The sequence below is a fragment of the Lathamus discolor genome, chromosome 3, assembly GCF_037157495.1.
Source record: "Lathamus discolor isolate bLatDis1 chromosome 3, bLatDis1.hap1, whole genome shotgun sequence".
Lineage (NCBI taxonomy): Eukaryota > Metazoa > Chordata > Aves > Psittaciformes > Psittacidae > Lathamus > Lathamus discolor.
In genome coordinates this window covers 23,439,454-23,455,575 of record NC_088886.1, presented here as the reverse complement: position 1 = coordinate 23,455,575, position 16,122 = coordinate 23,439,454, and the positions used below count along the sequence as shown (strand labels likewise).

Below are 16,122 nucleotides of genomic sequence, written 5' to 3'. Positions count from 1 at the left end.
ATTTCATAAGAGCCATCAGAATTATAAAAGAATTAAGGTTGGTCAGAATCTACAGGATATATGGTGTTTAAAGCAACCTATCATGATTTATTGGAGTTGAAAAAGGGACCAAGGAAGCAGTGACTATACTGGGTTTCCATACTCATTCCCTTTTCAGAGTCATAGAGTAATATAGATTGGAAGGAACCTCTGGAAATCTCTGATGTATCCCCCTCTTCAGAGCTGGACCAACTTATATCAGGTTGCTCAGGGCATTCTCCAGTCAGGTGTTGAAAACCTCCATGTATGCAGATTGCACAGCCTTGCTGGATGACCTCTTCTGATGTTTAACTAACTTCATTGTGAAGAATATTTCTTTTGTACAGGCTTTCTTGTCAGAACATAATTTGAACTTCTAATGTCTATTGAAAGACCATGAATCACATTTCCCTCTAGTTCAAAAAATATCTGAAGTAGCAGTTAAAGCAGAATATATTGCTGAGTCTTGAGAAGAGAAAGCTCTGAGGGAAATTTTAGCAATGTGTATAAATACCTGATGGAAGGGAATAAAGATGACAGAGCCAGGCCATTTGGATGGAGGCTGTGAGCACAAATTGAAATATAAGACATTCCACTTAAACATAAGAAAAACCTGTTTTCACTGTGATGTCGGTCAAGCACTGGAACAGGTTGCCTGGAGAAGCTGTGGAGTATCTATCCTTGGAGATATATTTAGAATCAGACTAGACACTTTCATAAACATCGTGCTTCAATCATCTTGATTTGAGCAGAGGTGTTTGGACTAGATAATCTCCAGAGGTGCCTTCCCACCTTACCTATTCTGTGAATCTATGAACTGTTCTCTGTCACTTCAATTACCTGTTTTCTGGGTGGTACTTAGAGCAGGGGGGAAGAAGGGTCTTGGCCTGGTTGCATGTGAAACCATCGCAAGAATATTCTGTTATGTCAAGCTCCGAGATTTTTATGTTGAGCCCATAGTCCACACAGTTCCAGGAGGGTTTCTGAAATCTAAGAGCCTTCAAGTCCTAGCGATTCTCTTGTTCATTTATAAGAAATTCTCTGTCTTCTTGTCTTCATCTATAAGTAATTGCCCTTGCCTTTAGATGTATACATGTACTGTCATAGTCTTTGTCTAATGACTGCAAGCTATGTATCAGAAGTGTTTGATTGCTGTCTGTATTGTTTTTTATATGCCTTATTTTTTTTGTTCCTCATTTTTGTACGGTTCTTAGAACATTGATACTATCTTTTAAGCTATGTCTTAATGCTAATTCTGATTTTTCTCTAATACTTCTTAGCTCCTGCTCCCTTTCACAAGAATCTTGCAGAATGTTTCTCATTTCCCCTGGCGCAGTGTATTGTGCTTTTAGGACTCTGGCAAACAGGCTCAGGAAGCAGTATGCCTTTCTTGGGCATAAACCAGGAAAAAAAGAGAAGAAAACCAAACCAAAACTAGAAGCTATTTGTGCCACGTGTAGCTTCTTTGTCTGCCTGGCCACCTGTATACCCAGGAGCATAATGCACCCTACTGTCTTTCTCATAGGGACAAGCTTCTGGCATTATAGGTTTTGCTGTGAATAACCCATTTATATGCTGTTACTCCTTAGCAGGTTGCAGTGCAGGAGGGGGCTGATGTCACCCTGTTTTAAAACATGCCAGCTTCTGATCTGTTTAAGAGAGTAAGCTGCAATTAGAAGTCCGATTGCTTAAGAATACAGATGAGCTCAAGCCAAAACTATTGAAATAAAATATGCTCTTAACTTTGTGGATTGGCACACATCTAATAGTGGATGATAAGATGGGGAGGAATCATGTTTCTTCGTTTGATTTATATTAAGAATTTCCCAGCTCTCAGAAATAGGTAAGCACCTCATGAAAGTCTCAGAGTGGTCCGAGAAACATTTCAAGTGAAGAATGTAAGGGGTGCCTATAATGACTTTGAATTTGTGCATGTGAGGTCATCTTTAAATTATTCTACATCTAAAGGAGAGAAATAATAAAAGAACTTGAGGGTTTTTTTCCCCAAACATTAACACCTACTGTATAGGTTGGAGGGCTGTGGGCAGCTGTTGTGTAGTGCTGTCTCAGTTGTTCTTTCTTTGGCCCTGACTCTGTGCCATACCTTCTACTCACTGCTTGGATTTTTCTAACAGAAAGCAGCTTAAGGCAGGGGACAGCTTAACCTTTTTCCATACCGATGGAAAATTATGCTGAGACTTTCATAATAAGTTGCTTTTACAGCTTTTTAAGTTTGCCTCTCAGAAAAGCTATTTAAAAGCTGTCTTCTCAATAGGACAGTGGCTTCCAGCATGTTCTGTGCAGTTGGTTTTTTTTCCTTTCAAACACCAGGCAGTGGTACTCGCTCAGAACAAGGCATCTGTTTTTTTAATACTGCTAATTGGCATTTGTTTAGCATCTGGAATTTTGGTTCATAACAGCATAATGGCCTTAAGCAAACATTTCCTTGACAAGACATTTTTAAAATAGTCTTTTCAGTGGCAGTGGTCAGTGAAGGATTTATTTTAAGGGGCTGACGTGTAAAGTGCAGGAAATTTGCCTTCCTACCTCCCGCATGTGCACTGAAGGAAAAGACATATGTTCAAATTTACTGTTGTGTGAGAAGTAGAATTTCAGTAGTTGCAAACATACTCTTTCTCCAGACTAACCATTACATGGACCAGCATGTGCAACATGTTTGTTCCGGTTGTGTCCCACCAAAGGGAATAAAGTGCATTTTCCTAATGCAGACACTGCACAGCACAAGGCAGGCATACAGAGATTAGAGCTCTTGGTGCTTGTCCTTTCTTTTTTTGTTCCCCATTTCCCCCAAAATTCTTGCCTGCACTTAGAACAACTAGGTTCAGTTTGTTAATTGCCATTTGACAATTTCCAAGTGTATCTGGGAGGAATATTGAGCAAGAATAGAAGGGCATAAAAGGCAGGAAAATTGAGATGAGGAAGTACGTAAGTGTGTCTTCTCACATACAGATAAATCTGTGCTGTTTATAGCTATGTACATATAGGAAAAGTAATTTTTAATAATTAATATTATTTGACTGAACAAATAGGAAGGCAGACGGAACTGGCTAGAAGTAGGCATTGTGACGCATAGGTGGGCGAGAAACCAGCTTTTCCCTTCCCACACACACACTATGTCCTGGCAGAGTGTCTCAGTCTCAGTGCATCCCGTTCCCTACTGTTGCACTGTTGAGCCCTGGTAGCACTGTGGCAACCTACCGTATTTTCTTATTGCTCTGCCATTGGAATTGAGGGACCAGTGTAAATACGTGATTATCAAGACCCTAAAATCTCATGCAGTGGCAGGATAGAGAGGAATTGCTAAATCAGTCTTCATACTTGTGTTGCGCACTCCAACTTTTGCTTCTTTGGGGTAGGGTTGTTAGTGAGTTGTTATTACAAATAATATATGATTCATGCTTGTCTGCTGGCTATTAGAAAAAAAAGATGAGAAAGAGGCAAAGAAGTGCAAATGAGATAGCAAAGCCAGAACACAATCTCTGAAGTAAATAAAATAATTTTTATAGGAACCCCATGTGTGTATGATGGGAAGACTGATACATAGAGATTGCCTTCCTTGGTTTGCTTCTAGTCGAGGGTATAATCAGATCTATAGAAATGCTGTCCGCCTCTTTGCTCTTTAAGAGTACTGCTAAATGGAACACAAGACAATGTAGTCAGCCTAAGTGAAGGTCAAAGCTTGATGAGATCTCGTGGCTGCCCAGCCTCATCTTTTAGGCAGTCAGCAAGATTGTTACTTCAGAGCACTGCTCTGCTACCCTCATGCTGCCAGGTTAGGACAAGTCTGATCTTTCTAGCCATGTGAGCTGACGGCATACAAGTACCTTTTCTTAATTCTGCATCAACACTAATGCAGAGACAGAAGTGGTGATTTACGTTAGTGTGAGGCATCGTGGCACCCTTCATGAAAAACTGCCTGTGCTCAAATCTGTTAATGTAAGATTAACATTTTTTCCTTCCATTTGCCATTCGTTTCTTACTGCAACATGTTTGTTTGCTTTAATATTTTATCATTTGCCTGTGATGTGATGGCTTAGGTGTGATGGCTTAGGTATCCTGGCTGTTATTGCACGGATTTTGTGTCAGAAGGCATAAATGGGTGATTAGCTGTCACTAGGATGCTCCCTAAATTCTCATCCCTATCTTTATTCTGGGGTTATATTGTTCACGGGCTATATAAAAGTTCACACTGTCTTTCTGCCAAAGCAGATTTGTTCATTACATCAAACTCTACCATCGAGTCAGATGATGCGTATATCCAGTCTGTGACACTGCCTGGTAGACCTCAACAGCAGGAACATTTTTCTCATGTTTGGTGTAAACCTGACTTTATCTAATTCCCCTGAAATTAATATAGGGAAGCTAGGAATATATATAGCTTTAAACACTGGTCACATTCCAGTCATTGTTGGTTTAACAGTATTTAACTGTGTACCGACTTGTGCTATTTTTCACCTCCAAATCATGGCTTAGTCAAGGTATGCCGAGTTCAATTAATTCATTCTCTGCAAATCAGTCCTTCTGGCCCTTTTATCACTTTTCCTGCTCTTCTGTTTTTAATTCCCTTCAATTGACTCTCCAAGTTCTGGTACTAAAGTTCACAGGAATGTGTGTTATCAAGTTTCTAATTGCTCACAACCCTTTGTGTTATTTCTCTGTCCTCCCTGGCCCTCGCTTCACCTTCTAATTTAATGTAGCTCAGTGTAATTAATGTGCTGTTTAACTTTTCTTCCAGATCATTAACAAAGATGTTAAAAAGAAGCAGTCATGCCACTATTCCCACCACATCCCATTGGACCCTTTGTTCTACCTTGATACCTTATCACTTGTCATAATTACTCTTTTTAGATATTCATGCAGCCAGTTCTCAAGTTTGTGTTACTAGTTTTGACAAAGCTCATTTCCATTAATTTTTCTAATTAGTATGTATGTTGTATTATCAAAAGGTGTTCTTAAATGTTGGGCTGCTTACCGGCTGTGTGCCACGGGACTAGAGAGCCAGGGTCACAAAAGTTACTTCTTTCTTCCTGACGCAAGAGAGACAAAAATGCAGCTACTTGAATCGTGGTGAGGTAGCTGGAGGCCATCACTTCTCCACATACTTCACTGGCTGCAGCCGGTAACTGTAATTTAATTAAACACCCTGAGAGACTCAGGTGAACTGTTTCATATAACATTTATTGTTTATCACCATTGCATTGTTGTTCTCTAAACAGGCATATTACCTTTATTCTTTAATTCCTGAATAGGGGCTTTTAGAATGCCCTTTCATTGTGTTAGTGCCTGCTGTGGACAGCTTCCGTACTGTGGCTCTGCTCCCAGTTGTGTCCATGCTAAACACCTTGCTGAATTGGGATCTGAAAAGCTGATGTAGCTCTCCCCAGCTATTGGGTAGCTCTTGTTCATTAATTTTTTTACTAAGATGCTCAGTGACGTGGAAATTTTATTATAGAATCATAGAATAGTTAGGGTTGGAAAGGACCTTGAGATCACCTAGTTCCAACCCCCTGCCATGGGCACGGACATCTCACACCATGTTGGCTTTGTCCAACCGGGCCTTGAACACTGCCAGAGATGGAGCATTTTCCACTTCATTGGGGAACCCATTCCAGTGCCTCACCACCCTCACAGTAAAGAACTTCCTCCTTATATCTAACATAAACTTCCCCTGTTTAAGTTTTAACCCATTACCCCTTGTCCTGTCACTACAGTCCTTAATGAAGAGTCCCTCTCCAGCATCCTTGTAGTCCCCTTTCAGATACTGGAAGGCTGCTCTGAGGTCCCCACACAGCCTTCTCTTCTCCAGGCTGAACAGCCCCAACTTCCTCAGCCTGTCTTCATACAGGAGGTGCTCCAGCCCCCTGATCATCCTCGTGGCCCTCCTCTGGACTTGTTCCAGCAGTTCCATGTCCTTTTTATGTTGAGGACACCAAAACTGCACACAATACTCCAGGTGAGGTCTCATGAGAGCAGAGCAGAGGGGCAGGATCACCTCCTTCGACCTGCTGGTCACGCTCCTTTTGATGCAGCCCAGGATACGGTTGGCTTTCTGGGCTGCGAGCGCACACTGCAGCCGGCTCATGTTCATTTTCTCACCGACCAGCACCCCCAAGTCCTTCTCTGCAGGGCCGCTCTGAATCTCTTCTCTGCCCAACCTGTAACTGTGCCTGGGATTGCTCTGACCCAGGTGTAGGACCTTGCACTGTGCTTTGTTGAACTTCATGAGGTTGGCACTGGCCCACCTCTGAACATGTTGAGGTCCCTCTGATTGGCATTCCTTCCCTCCAGTGTATCAACTGAACCGCACAACTTGGGGTTGTCAGCAGCCGTTATTCCTTCAGTACTTTTGTCTGCACGTCACACAGAGCACATGCAATCTCATGATACATTTTATTAATGAATGCATTACCAATGTATCCCTGTTGTAGTATCCTCTCCTTTTCCTGGGTTTTATTACTGTTTTTCAGGTTGTTCATCCTATTCTGCATCCCTCCTGTGGCTGTAGACAAATCTTCATTGGAAAGTTGAGATTATTATCTGGCCAAATCTGCAGTGCTGTCCCATCAGGGGAAAAATATCTTCCTGATCCTTGCTGTTGATCAGCTTGTGTCCTGAAGCATGATAATTGCTCACTCCTGTTATTTTTAAACCTGACTAATGCAGCTACATATGTTATTCTTCCTTATATAAACACATAATCCTTTTTTAATCTTGCTGAAAAAATTTGTCTGTATAATGTCTTGTGGTAGAGAATTCTACAGACTGATTTATATATAGCATTTAGAAAAGGTCTCCTGACAATCAGTTAAATATGCTGCCTCTCATGCAAAATTGTCCCTTGGTTTTCTTATGTAACAGGGTGCATGAGGAGCTTAGTTAATTTCAATTCTATTTGTTTGATACATCCATATAATCTCTTCTTGCTTTTGTTTCTAAAACAAATAGTTCATCTTTTAAAAATATCATTTGTAAATCCCCCTCTTTGCATTTAATCAGTTTATACTTCTGGAGTTCAGTTTTATTCTAGTTTTCTTGCTGAGATGAGATCAGAAAAGAGTGGTGCATTACTGTGACAGCTATGGCAGATTTACATAATACTACTTTACTTTTATTGTGCTTTATCCTTTGCTTATACATTCAAACATGGTTTTTTATTGTTTTCTGCCTGTACACAAACCGCCTCTTCAGTGACACACAGTGCCAGGCTTTTGAGATGAGTTGATGGTGAAATTTGACTGTTGTCGGTCACTGTCTTCTTCTTTGTATTATCACCAAGGTGTACATATAGTTGGTTTCAGCTGCTTTTATACCATGTGAGTGGTGAGAGCCTTTTCAAAGGTAGTCACTGCTAATATTTTAATAATGAATGTTACTGGGTTGGTAGACGAACTTCTCCCTAATATTGGCATTTTGTTGTTGTCCTACAGGGGATGGAAACCATGTTTGCTCCTAATTCCTGGAATATCCTGCTAGGTGTACCTTTCCATTTTACAACCTGGCTATCTCCCCCTGCTTCTTTGCTTCCCATAGCTTTACAGTGTTACTAGCACAGGAGAGCATTGTTACATGGATATGGTTTTTTGTTCTGTTTTCTCTTTGATAGCTGCTTTTAAGAAACTTAAAAAATAAAATGCTTTGTGTACTGACAACATGCAGTAGTTCAGAGGCAGTTCTGCTGTTGTCCATAGTCACCCGAGTGTTCTCTTGCACCCATCCAAACCTTCCCAAGAGAGAACAAGTCTTACCACTCTGTAAATGAAGTTACCCACCTGCTGCTGTTAATAATGCATTAGTGCTCCTCAGCAAGAATTATAGATGTTCAAGTTGCATTGCAACCCTCCAAGGGGTAACGTGTTCATCCCCAGAAATACCTAATGGAGGTAACAGTGCTGCACACCACCACAATGTGTGTAAGATGAACCTTTGTCACCCATATTACACTAGTTCTTGTGCTTTGAAACTTCCTTTACTACCACTGCATTTTATCAATGGATAATTTGTGCTATAGTTATATATGGTTTTATTAGTTCATGGCTGAATTAACCTTTCGCTTTCAAAACAACAAAGACAGTCATTATTTATTATGCATGGGCTCTTCTCTCCAGAATGAATAATCAGTGCGTCTATAGGGAATAATAGTCAAAAAGTTGAGTAATTCATACTTGGGCTGTCTTTGAATTTGTTGGGCAGTTCATGTGCTGCTTTGTTGAGAATAGGATAGACAGACAGTTGTCATCTTTGGCACAGAATGAACATTTCCTAAAGCTAAAGCTACCCTGAATAACAACCATCCTGAATTAAAAATATTTGGGATTTAGAGTTTCTGTACCTTCCGTGTGCAGCTATGGAGGGAAGTTACAAAAGCCTGCTGAATTTATCACTTCTGTGGCGATTTCTTTTTGGGAGAGTGGGAGAGATGAGTTGCTTAACTTCCAAACGAGATGAATAGACTCAGTGGGACTGAATTATTTTTAGATGATGTATCACTGGGATTTCTTACCCCAGTGTTTGATGCTTTTGGCTGAGATGATGAACCTCCTCTGAACCTATTCCACGCACCTGACTCAGTGTGTGCTTGTGTGTTCTCACTCCCCCGTCTTTCTTTTCCATCCTTGTTTCTATAAACCTGTGGTTCTGAGGGGAATTTGTACTGAACTTTGTCCCACTAGGTGTGGACCATCAAATCTGTCTTTTGAAGGAATAAGGCACGTTCTTCTACAGTTATTCTCTCACTGGACTACTCATAAAATACATGTTTACACAGTACTGATCCTTTTGCACCCTAGCTGATTTATCCTCCCAGATATTTAGTACTTTTTTTTATTAAGAACATAGTCTCATAATTTCTGGCAGTTTGGGTAAGAAGTTTACTTCTCTTGTCTGAGGATGTTTGTTTAAGCAGTAATATTCCCACTGTCTTTAAAATTATAGTTCTTAAAGCTCAGACACTTCATTTCAGTTAAATATAAGAACCAAAGAGCAGTGTATTTTGTGTTGAAATAAGTATTTAAGAGAAATAACTAGGCAGTAACAAAAGAAGAGTGGTTTTGTCTTTTTAATCATAAAAGCTACAGTTACTGGCATCGCCAAGGCTTTTTTCTCTATAAAAGGAGAAGGAAATAAAACTTCCCATTAGATGGTATTGTTGCACCTAGGAGTTTATTTTTCGTCCCTACATCATTTTTTATATCTGCATTCGGTATTTAAAAGCATTTCCTTTGGCAAACGGCAGTTGAAAAACTCTGCTCGGTTCTGGCACGTGTGAATATTTCATGCTGCTCCCGGGTTGTCCATCTGTAAGAACTGGCCCTGCGTGAACTGCCAGCAAGGTGCAGAGAGCAAATACTGCAAATGCTTACAAGTCTTTTCAGGATGACAATAAGTATGCTCTGTCTGAATCATTTCTCTCCTTAAGTATGTTCTTCCTTTCTTTTACATTTTTAGCCTTTTTTTTTTTTTTTTTTTTTTTTTGATGTGGTCACTGCTGGATAGCCTTATTCAGCCCCTGATAACAGATATATTTCATTGGGGAATAGATTATGTTCAATTAAACCAAGAACATGTTTCAGTCATGTTAAAGCAATGCTAATTTAAAATTGTGCATGCACACAAAAATGAATATTCACGGTCCCTCTCTGACTGGGATTTGGAATGATTAAATATAAATATTTTTGGACCCCTGCTGAACTGGGTCAGCTTTGTCTCATTTACCCTTAAGGGGAAAAAAAACGTGTTATTTCGTGTTTGCAATTGGAGTAGCCTGAGAGGTACTGGAATGAAGCCACAGTCCACCAGATCTGAATCCCTGTAGTTGGGTTTGTTACCTTTTATGCTGAGAGGTTGGAATATATGAAAGTGCCTTTGAAAGTGCTGTACATCCTCTACTTGAATTCCAGCAATGGCCCCGAGAGATGTCCAAGAACACCTATTGATTGCAGGGGTTTTTTCAAAGGCACTTTTTCAATACCAGGACCAAGAAAAATGCGGGAACATGGGTAGAGTTTGAGTGGCACACACAGCTAAAACCACTATTTCCCTATTTCCCCCAGCACACTATGAAGATTTATGGATGTTTTTTTGCTGTAGCTAGATATCAGGCCTTTTTGTTTCCACTTTATTTCCTATTTCGAGAGCATATAGCAGCTTTCACCCCAGAGAAGCCTCCTGGCTAGTGAGCCTCAGAAACTGACGGGCAGCTTTGAATGTAGCTCTACCTTCAGATGCAGAAAACAGATTCCCTCTTCCTCTGTCTCCTGCAGCACCATCCGAATGGGCATCCCAATTTCTCTGTGCTGCCCATGGACAGGTGTGTGTCAGGCTCTGGTGTAAGAGCAGGTTGTTTCCTACAGACGTATTTGGGAAATACGCTGCATGTGCTGGAAAGATCCTACAAGCAGCATCAGGTATGGATAGCCTTTTAGTAATATATCACCATCCAAATCTCAGTGGGCGAGAGCAGACAGGCCGTCTCCCTGCGTTTGGAGATGTCATGGGTATGGGCCTGAGGAGCTGTGGATTTGGTGGGTCTTTTTTGACACCTGACAACTGAGCAGGACTCACTTAGACAAAAATAACACATCTGTTTCTTTTGATGAATGACCAAAAGAAACAGAGAATGATCAAAAGAAACAGAAGAAGTGTGAGGAGAGAGACAACCCACCTATCAGTGTGTACAGAGAGGGGAATCGTGTGGTTTCAAGAAGGGTTAGGATACAGGAGTGAATTGTGTGGAAGAAGGACAAACAATGTAAAAGGAGCAAGGATAAGAGAATAAAGAAAGGTGAAGGGGTCGAAGGGTGTGCTTGTTTAAAGGGAAGAGAATACATTTTATTTCAAAAGGTACTGAAAGTACAGGAAGATAAAGCCAAATGTGAGACTGGAAATTTGGCTTAGAGATGCTTGCAATGTATGTCTTGACCCTGAACAAATGCAGGCTTTGCTGTTTGGAAGCAACTTCTTTTCCAGCAATTTAGCATCTACTGATGAGAAGAGGGTAATAGCCCTTTCTTTTGAATACTGTACAATCATACAGTAGCTCAGGTTGGAAGGAACCTCAAAAGATCACCTGGTCGAACCTTTTGTGGGAAAGGATGTCTAGAGGAAATTACATAGCACCCTGTCCAATTGGAGATAAACCTCATTTTCTTCCTGAAGAGGTGAAAAAGATGTGAGATTTTTTTTCAGACTAAAAGATTACAGATAAAGAAGTCATTTGTTGTGATGTCCTGACTCTTATGAGTGTGAGAGATAAGTCACATACTTCAGCCTGGGCAAGTCATCTGAAGCCAATGAAACTCTTGCTTTTCATGGTGTTCTGCATAGAAAAGAACAGGAGACCTTGTTTGTCTCCAATTTGCTGATTTCTGTATTACAGGAGGCAGCTGTGGGCAATGTCTGTCACCTGTCCCAAGTGCAACTTGCAGAGGCTTGGCTTGCAATTGTGTTCAAAATTAACTGTACTCAACTTCTATCTTAGCAAAACACGGACTATGGGAGAGCGGGCTGGCCCCAGCTGGATGTCGCTGTCACTAGCCATTTACTAAAGTAAGGCTTTAGATCAACTGGTTCACTACACACCAAAAGAGCATACTCTGAGCAAATTCTACCAGCCTGTAACCAGTCTATAATATTCTTACAAGCATGGCTTCATTTGCGTGTGTTTAATAGCTCTCCAACAGGAGTGCACAGGGTAGAGTGGCTTTGTGCAGCTGATCTGTGAAGGAGCAGAGCATATTTTGCCAGTAAAATGTTGCTTAATCCTATTAGATTAAGCACCTCTGTGTTGATCATTCTAAAGAATATATGTGCATGGATGTCTGCAAGCCCTGCAAGTATTTTGACACAGTATGGTTTATTTAAAATGCATATTATACTCAGAGAAATTTAAAGGTCTACAGGAGAAAAACAAATGTGCAGGTTTTGAAATATTTCTGTGATTCCCCACACCTATAGAGACATAACCTGTCTTTGTATTTCAGTGGTCAGATGTACTCATGTTTCTCTAGTTGTAACACAACGGTGGGTCTTGATCCATCAGTAAGGAGAACTATTAGAAATTGAGGACTTACCTGGGAAAGAAAATTCCAAGGAGTGATATAAGACAGCCTACTGCAGTGGAGAGGGGAGTTACAAAGATGATGGAGCCAAACTTTTCGCTGCAGTGGCTGATGCTATACTCGGGCTGCAGCTGCAGACTGTTGCTTGGGAGGTTTTTATTGAACACGAGGAAAATCCTTCTCACCCAAAGGCTAATGCAGCACTGGACTGAGTTACCTAGAGGGGTGGTAAAGTCTCCATCACAAGAGGTTTTTGAGACTTAGCTAGGCAAAGTCAGAGTTAGGCTGACCTAGTGTTGGCCGTGCACCCACATTAAGCAGGAGCCTGCCTGGATGATCCCCAGAGGCTCCCTTCAACTAATATGGCTTTAGTCTGTGATTGTTTGATGAACAGTTGTATTTCAGAAGATAGATTATTTGAAGACTTAGTATTTTTAGATCATAAGTAGATTTTTGAGTTGAGCTTTGCTTCAAAGCAATACCAGAACTAGTATCTCAAGTCACTAGTACATGAACTCTTTTGAAATTTTCAACTCTGTATAGTTCAATTTTGTATTAAAATTACAAATTATTGTAAATCTTAACATGCTATATCTAAATTAAAAAGGAAAACCTGGGTGTAACTGTGGGTGCAATAGCAGCTCATAATAAAAGACATTTTGTACTTTTAATCTGACCAAGAATTAAAAATACAGCATATAAAGGGGAAGTAGGAACAAATACTGACAGCTAAGACTACTCTATTAAATGATGGGGGGCAATCTTCTTGTGTAATAGTTGGAATTCATTGAAGTGCACCTGTAATATGAGTAGTGCTAATTGTTGCAATTTGAAGCTATCACATACTGGAACTGTCAATGGCAATCTAGCCCTGCTTTTCTGCTCGGAGGAACCCCAGTGCAGTTTGTTGTCAGCAGGAATCACTGCTGAGTTTGGACTCAGTGACAGTGCACTGATTGATTTATTACTGGAGTCAGCTTCCCTGTTTCACTTCTGCAACTTCTCATTTTAGGGCTTCTTCAGTAAACGCCTGAAAGGGTCCATCAAGAGGACAAAGAGTCAGTCGAAACTGGACAGGAACACAAGTTTCCGTCTCCCATCTCTCCGCAACGCTGATGACAGGTAAGGTCCAATGCATCACCCAAAACAGTTTCTCCTAATCCAGAAGCACTTTGCAGAAGCTGCATGCAGAATGAGTATGCACTCAGAATGAGAGCAAAGAATGGGATTTATTGTTAAACTCGCAGATGTTGTGGGGGGGAAGGCTGACTCCAGTATGTTAGAAGTTACTTAGTATACAGTGCACTACTGACACAGGACTAGAAACTTCTGATGTTCTTAATATCTGACAAAAGGTTCAGGTTAAGCATATGGACTCAAATACCTTTTTCTGCATCTGTTTTAAATAATTTAAGACTTTAAATTTCATGATACAAAACCATTGGATTGATCAGCTTTAGAGAAATTTGCCTTGATGAATGCAATACTTACCTGCAGATCAGTGAGGATATGAGGAATTGTGTCAGAGCAGATTAGTTCAGTTAGCGCCAGCAAAGCCCAGAGACGTGTGGTGCAGTTCAGACACATTAAGAATCCTTGCTAATGTCAGTCGATTGTATAGTTACTGTAGTGTTACTACAGTGAACAGATGGTCCGTTTTTCAGAAAACAGGAAAACTCAGTAACTTCTGACCATCTTAGTGCTCCATTTGGTATATTGCTTGTTTAGTTTTTGGCTGGCAGTTCAGGCTGGAATGAATTCTATATGAGGCAAGCAAAAGCACTTACACCAGTTTTTCCTAACTATTTGTAAAATCTCTTGATTGTTTTATTAAACATTACCCTGGGTTACATTCCACAGTAGCCCAGCAGGAGAACTACACTGAGTGAAAAACAGGTTGCCCTGTACTTAAGGCCACGGCAGGCTTCTGTGATTCTACAGTTTAGTGCATTTTCCGTTCTCCTTTAGATGAGTTGAATTCAGTAGTTGTATCTTATCATGCTGTGCTGCTTCAATCAATGGTGCTATCTTCTCCCTCTGAAAGGCAGAACCATAAAATCATGGAGATAGCAAGGCTTTCGATGTTAGAGGTCTTGTTAACTTCTTGAGGCACAGAAAAGACTACTGTTTATCAAATGTGACTAAGGATGTGGGCGATTACTATAGTCAGAGTAATGTCCACTCCGTCTATTTTGAGACAAGCTTTGTTATAAATCTGTATTTTCAGGGAGTTACAACGTAGCTATAGAAAGCAACTCAGTAAGCACAAACATGTTAAATAATACCACCATGTACATAAAATAACTTGTACTTTTACTGTTGTTTGTAGCCAATTTTGCTTGAAGTTTTGTAATGCAAGAGTCTCTTTGCCATAAATAATATATTTGTCTCTCCCTAGCTTGGTACTCTGACACTTCCTTTTGCAAGTGTAAGGGAAATGCTGTTGTACTGGGAAAGCCAATAAATTTAGCTGCAATTAATCCCTACAACTTTGATTTAAGACATAGTATTATACACAGCAAAGCTGCCTTCTTGTTAAAACCAGATTCCCCTCTACTTCTGCCAGTGTGGCCATGAATTGTCAACTAGACTTGAATGAAATGTGGATTTTCTTTGATGGATTGCAAAGCATAAAATCCATTGCATGCCGTGATAGCGTTAAGCATAGCTGGTCTGTTCTGTCAGTCCTTTTATGTCTCCTTGGCAAGGATTTAAAAAGGAGGATGCAGGAGCAAATGAACTGAGAAGTTCCAGTGACAGATTTCATGCAGAGGGCTGGAGGAACAAGCTGTAGAAGGCCAGTGATGTGCCAGATGTTAGACAGGGACAAGCTGGTGGTTGCTCTTTACGTTCCCTCCAGTCATCCTCCCCCTTTGGCCTTCCATACTAGCCTTATAGCAAAGCATCTTGCATCTGTAGAGCAGGGGATGGAACAGTGTTTTGAGGATTTTGTGACTTGGTATGATTATTTGCTACTAATGGAAAGAAGCATTTTTTATACCAGTCTGTGTGTCCTTCCTCCTTTGAGGTATATATGCTGAAATGAACACAGGACACAGTTTGGAGGCAAGGGAGATCACAAGAGAGTAGTCAAGCTATGTGGAAAGATAGCTGACATTAATTTTACTTGGAGATAAATCTTTGCACAAAGGGGTATAGCTGTTCAAAAGCATGAGCCTCACCTCAAGCTCTGTTGGAAGCCTCATGCTGCCCATGAGGGTCAAAAATTGCTGAGTTGGGGCACTTTGGTCTTTGGGTTTGGTTTTGGGGTTTTTTTGAAAGAAAGCATAACAGCACTACTCAACCTTTTAGTTACCTTTTGTTGGAGAGATCTGAAGGTTTAAAGGAATTGTCTTTGCATTTGTGGTCTAATCAGACAGTTCAATTGGATATACAGCTTTGAAAGTTTATGGTTACAGCTATTACTTTTCTAATGGTATTTTATAAATAAAACCATAAAGACAATAGTTCCACTGTAAAGTGAAACTTACCAGTAATTTCTGCCTTCCCTCCCATGGTTCACTCTGTATCTAGGGGTGCCTGTAAAATGCAATTGGTGGGTAGAACAGCAGGAAAAACAACTCAAACCATGTGGGAATGAAACACTGAGGATGAGGAACAGATTAGTATTCTGGGAGGATATGGGTTGGAGGAAAGAGTAGGCTAAAAAGATTGATTTGTATTTTAGAATTATGCTGTTGTTTGGGATTTTTTCCAATAGGACAAATCAGCGACAACTGTTTCTGCCTGAAAGAAGATAATACAGAGCATCTGACTCTTAATTCCTGTGAGGGAATTGCCGTTCTCTCACCTTCTGCTCTCCCTGCTTTTTCTAAGTGTCTTTATCTGTTGCAGTAAAAACTTTCCTGTCCTACCCCTGTGAGTCAGCCCTCTCCCATTGTAAGCAGGTGGTGCTAGTTGATGTCATGGTGTTACACAGGTTTTCAGGGCCAGATTTATTTGATAGCATCAACCTTTTCTTGCTCTGACAAATTCAAGAACCCTGCCTCAAAGAAAGTGTTATACA

General features: G+C 40.5%; 1 protein-coding gene across 6 annotated transcripts in view; it reads left to right on the top strand.

Moving 5' to 3' along the window:
* RASAL2 (RAS protein activator like 2) overlaps nucleotides 1–16,122 on the top strand; it is a 185,663-nt gene that overhangs the window by 131,503 nt on the left and 38,038 nt on the right. For all 6 annotated transcript variants that reach the window (XM_065674108.1, XM_065674107.1, XM_065674106.1 and 3 more), the window contains exon 5: nucleotides 13,108–13,217. In XM_065674108.1, coding sequence (XP_065530180.1) covers nucleotides 13,108–13,217 — 110 coding nt within the window. The remainder of the gene's footprint in view (nucleotides 1–13,107; nucleotides 13,218–16,122) is intronic.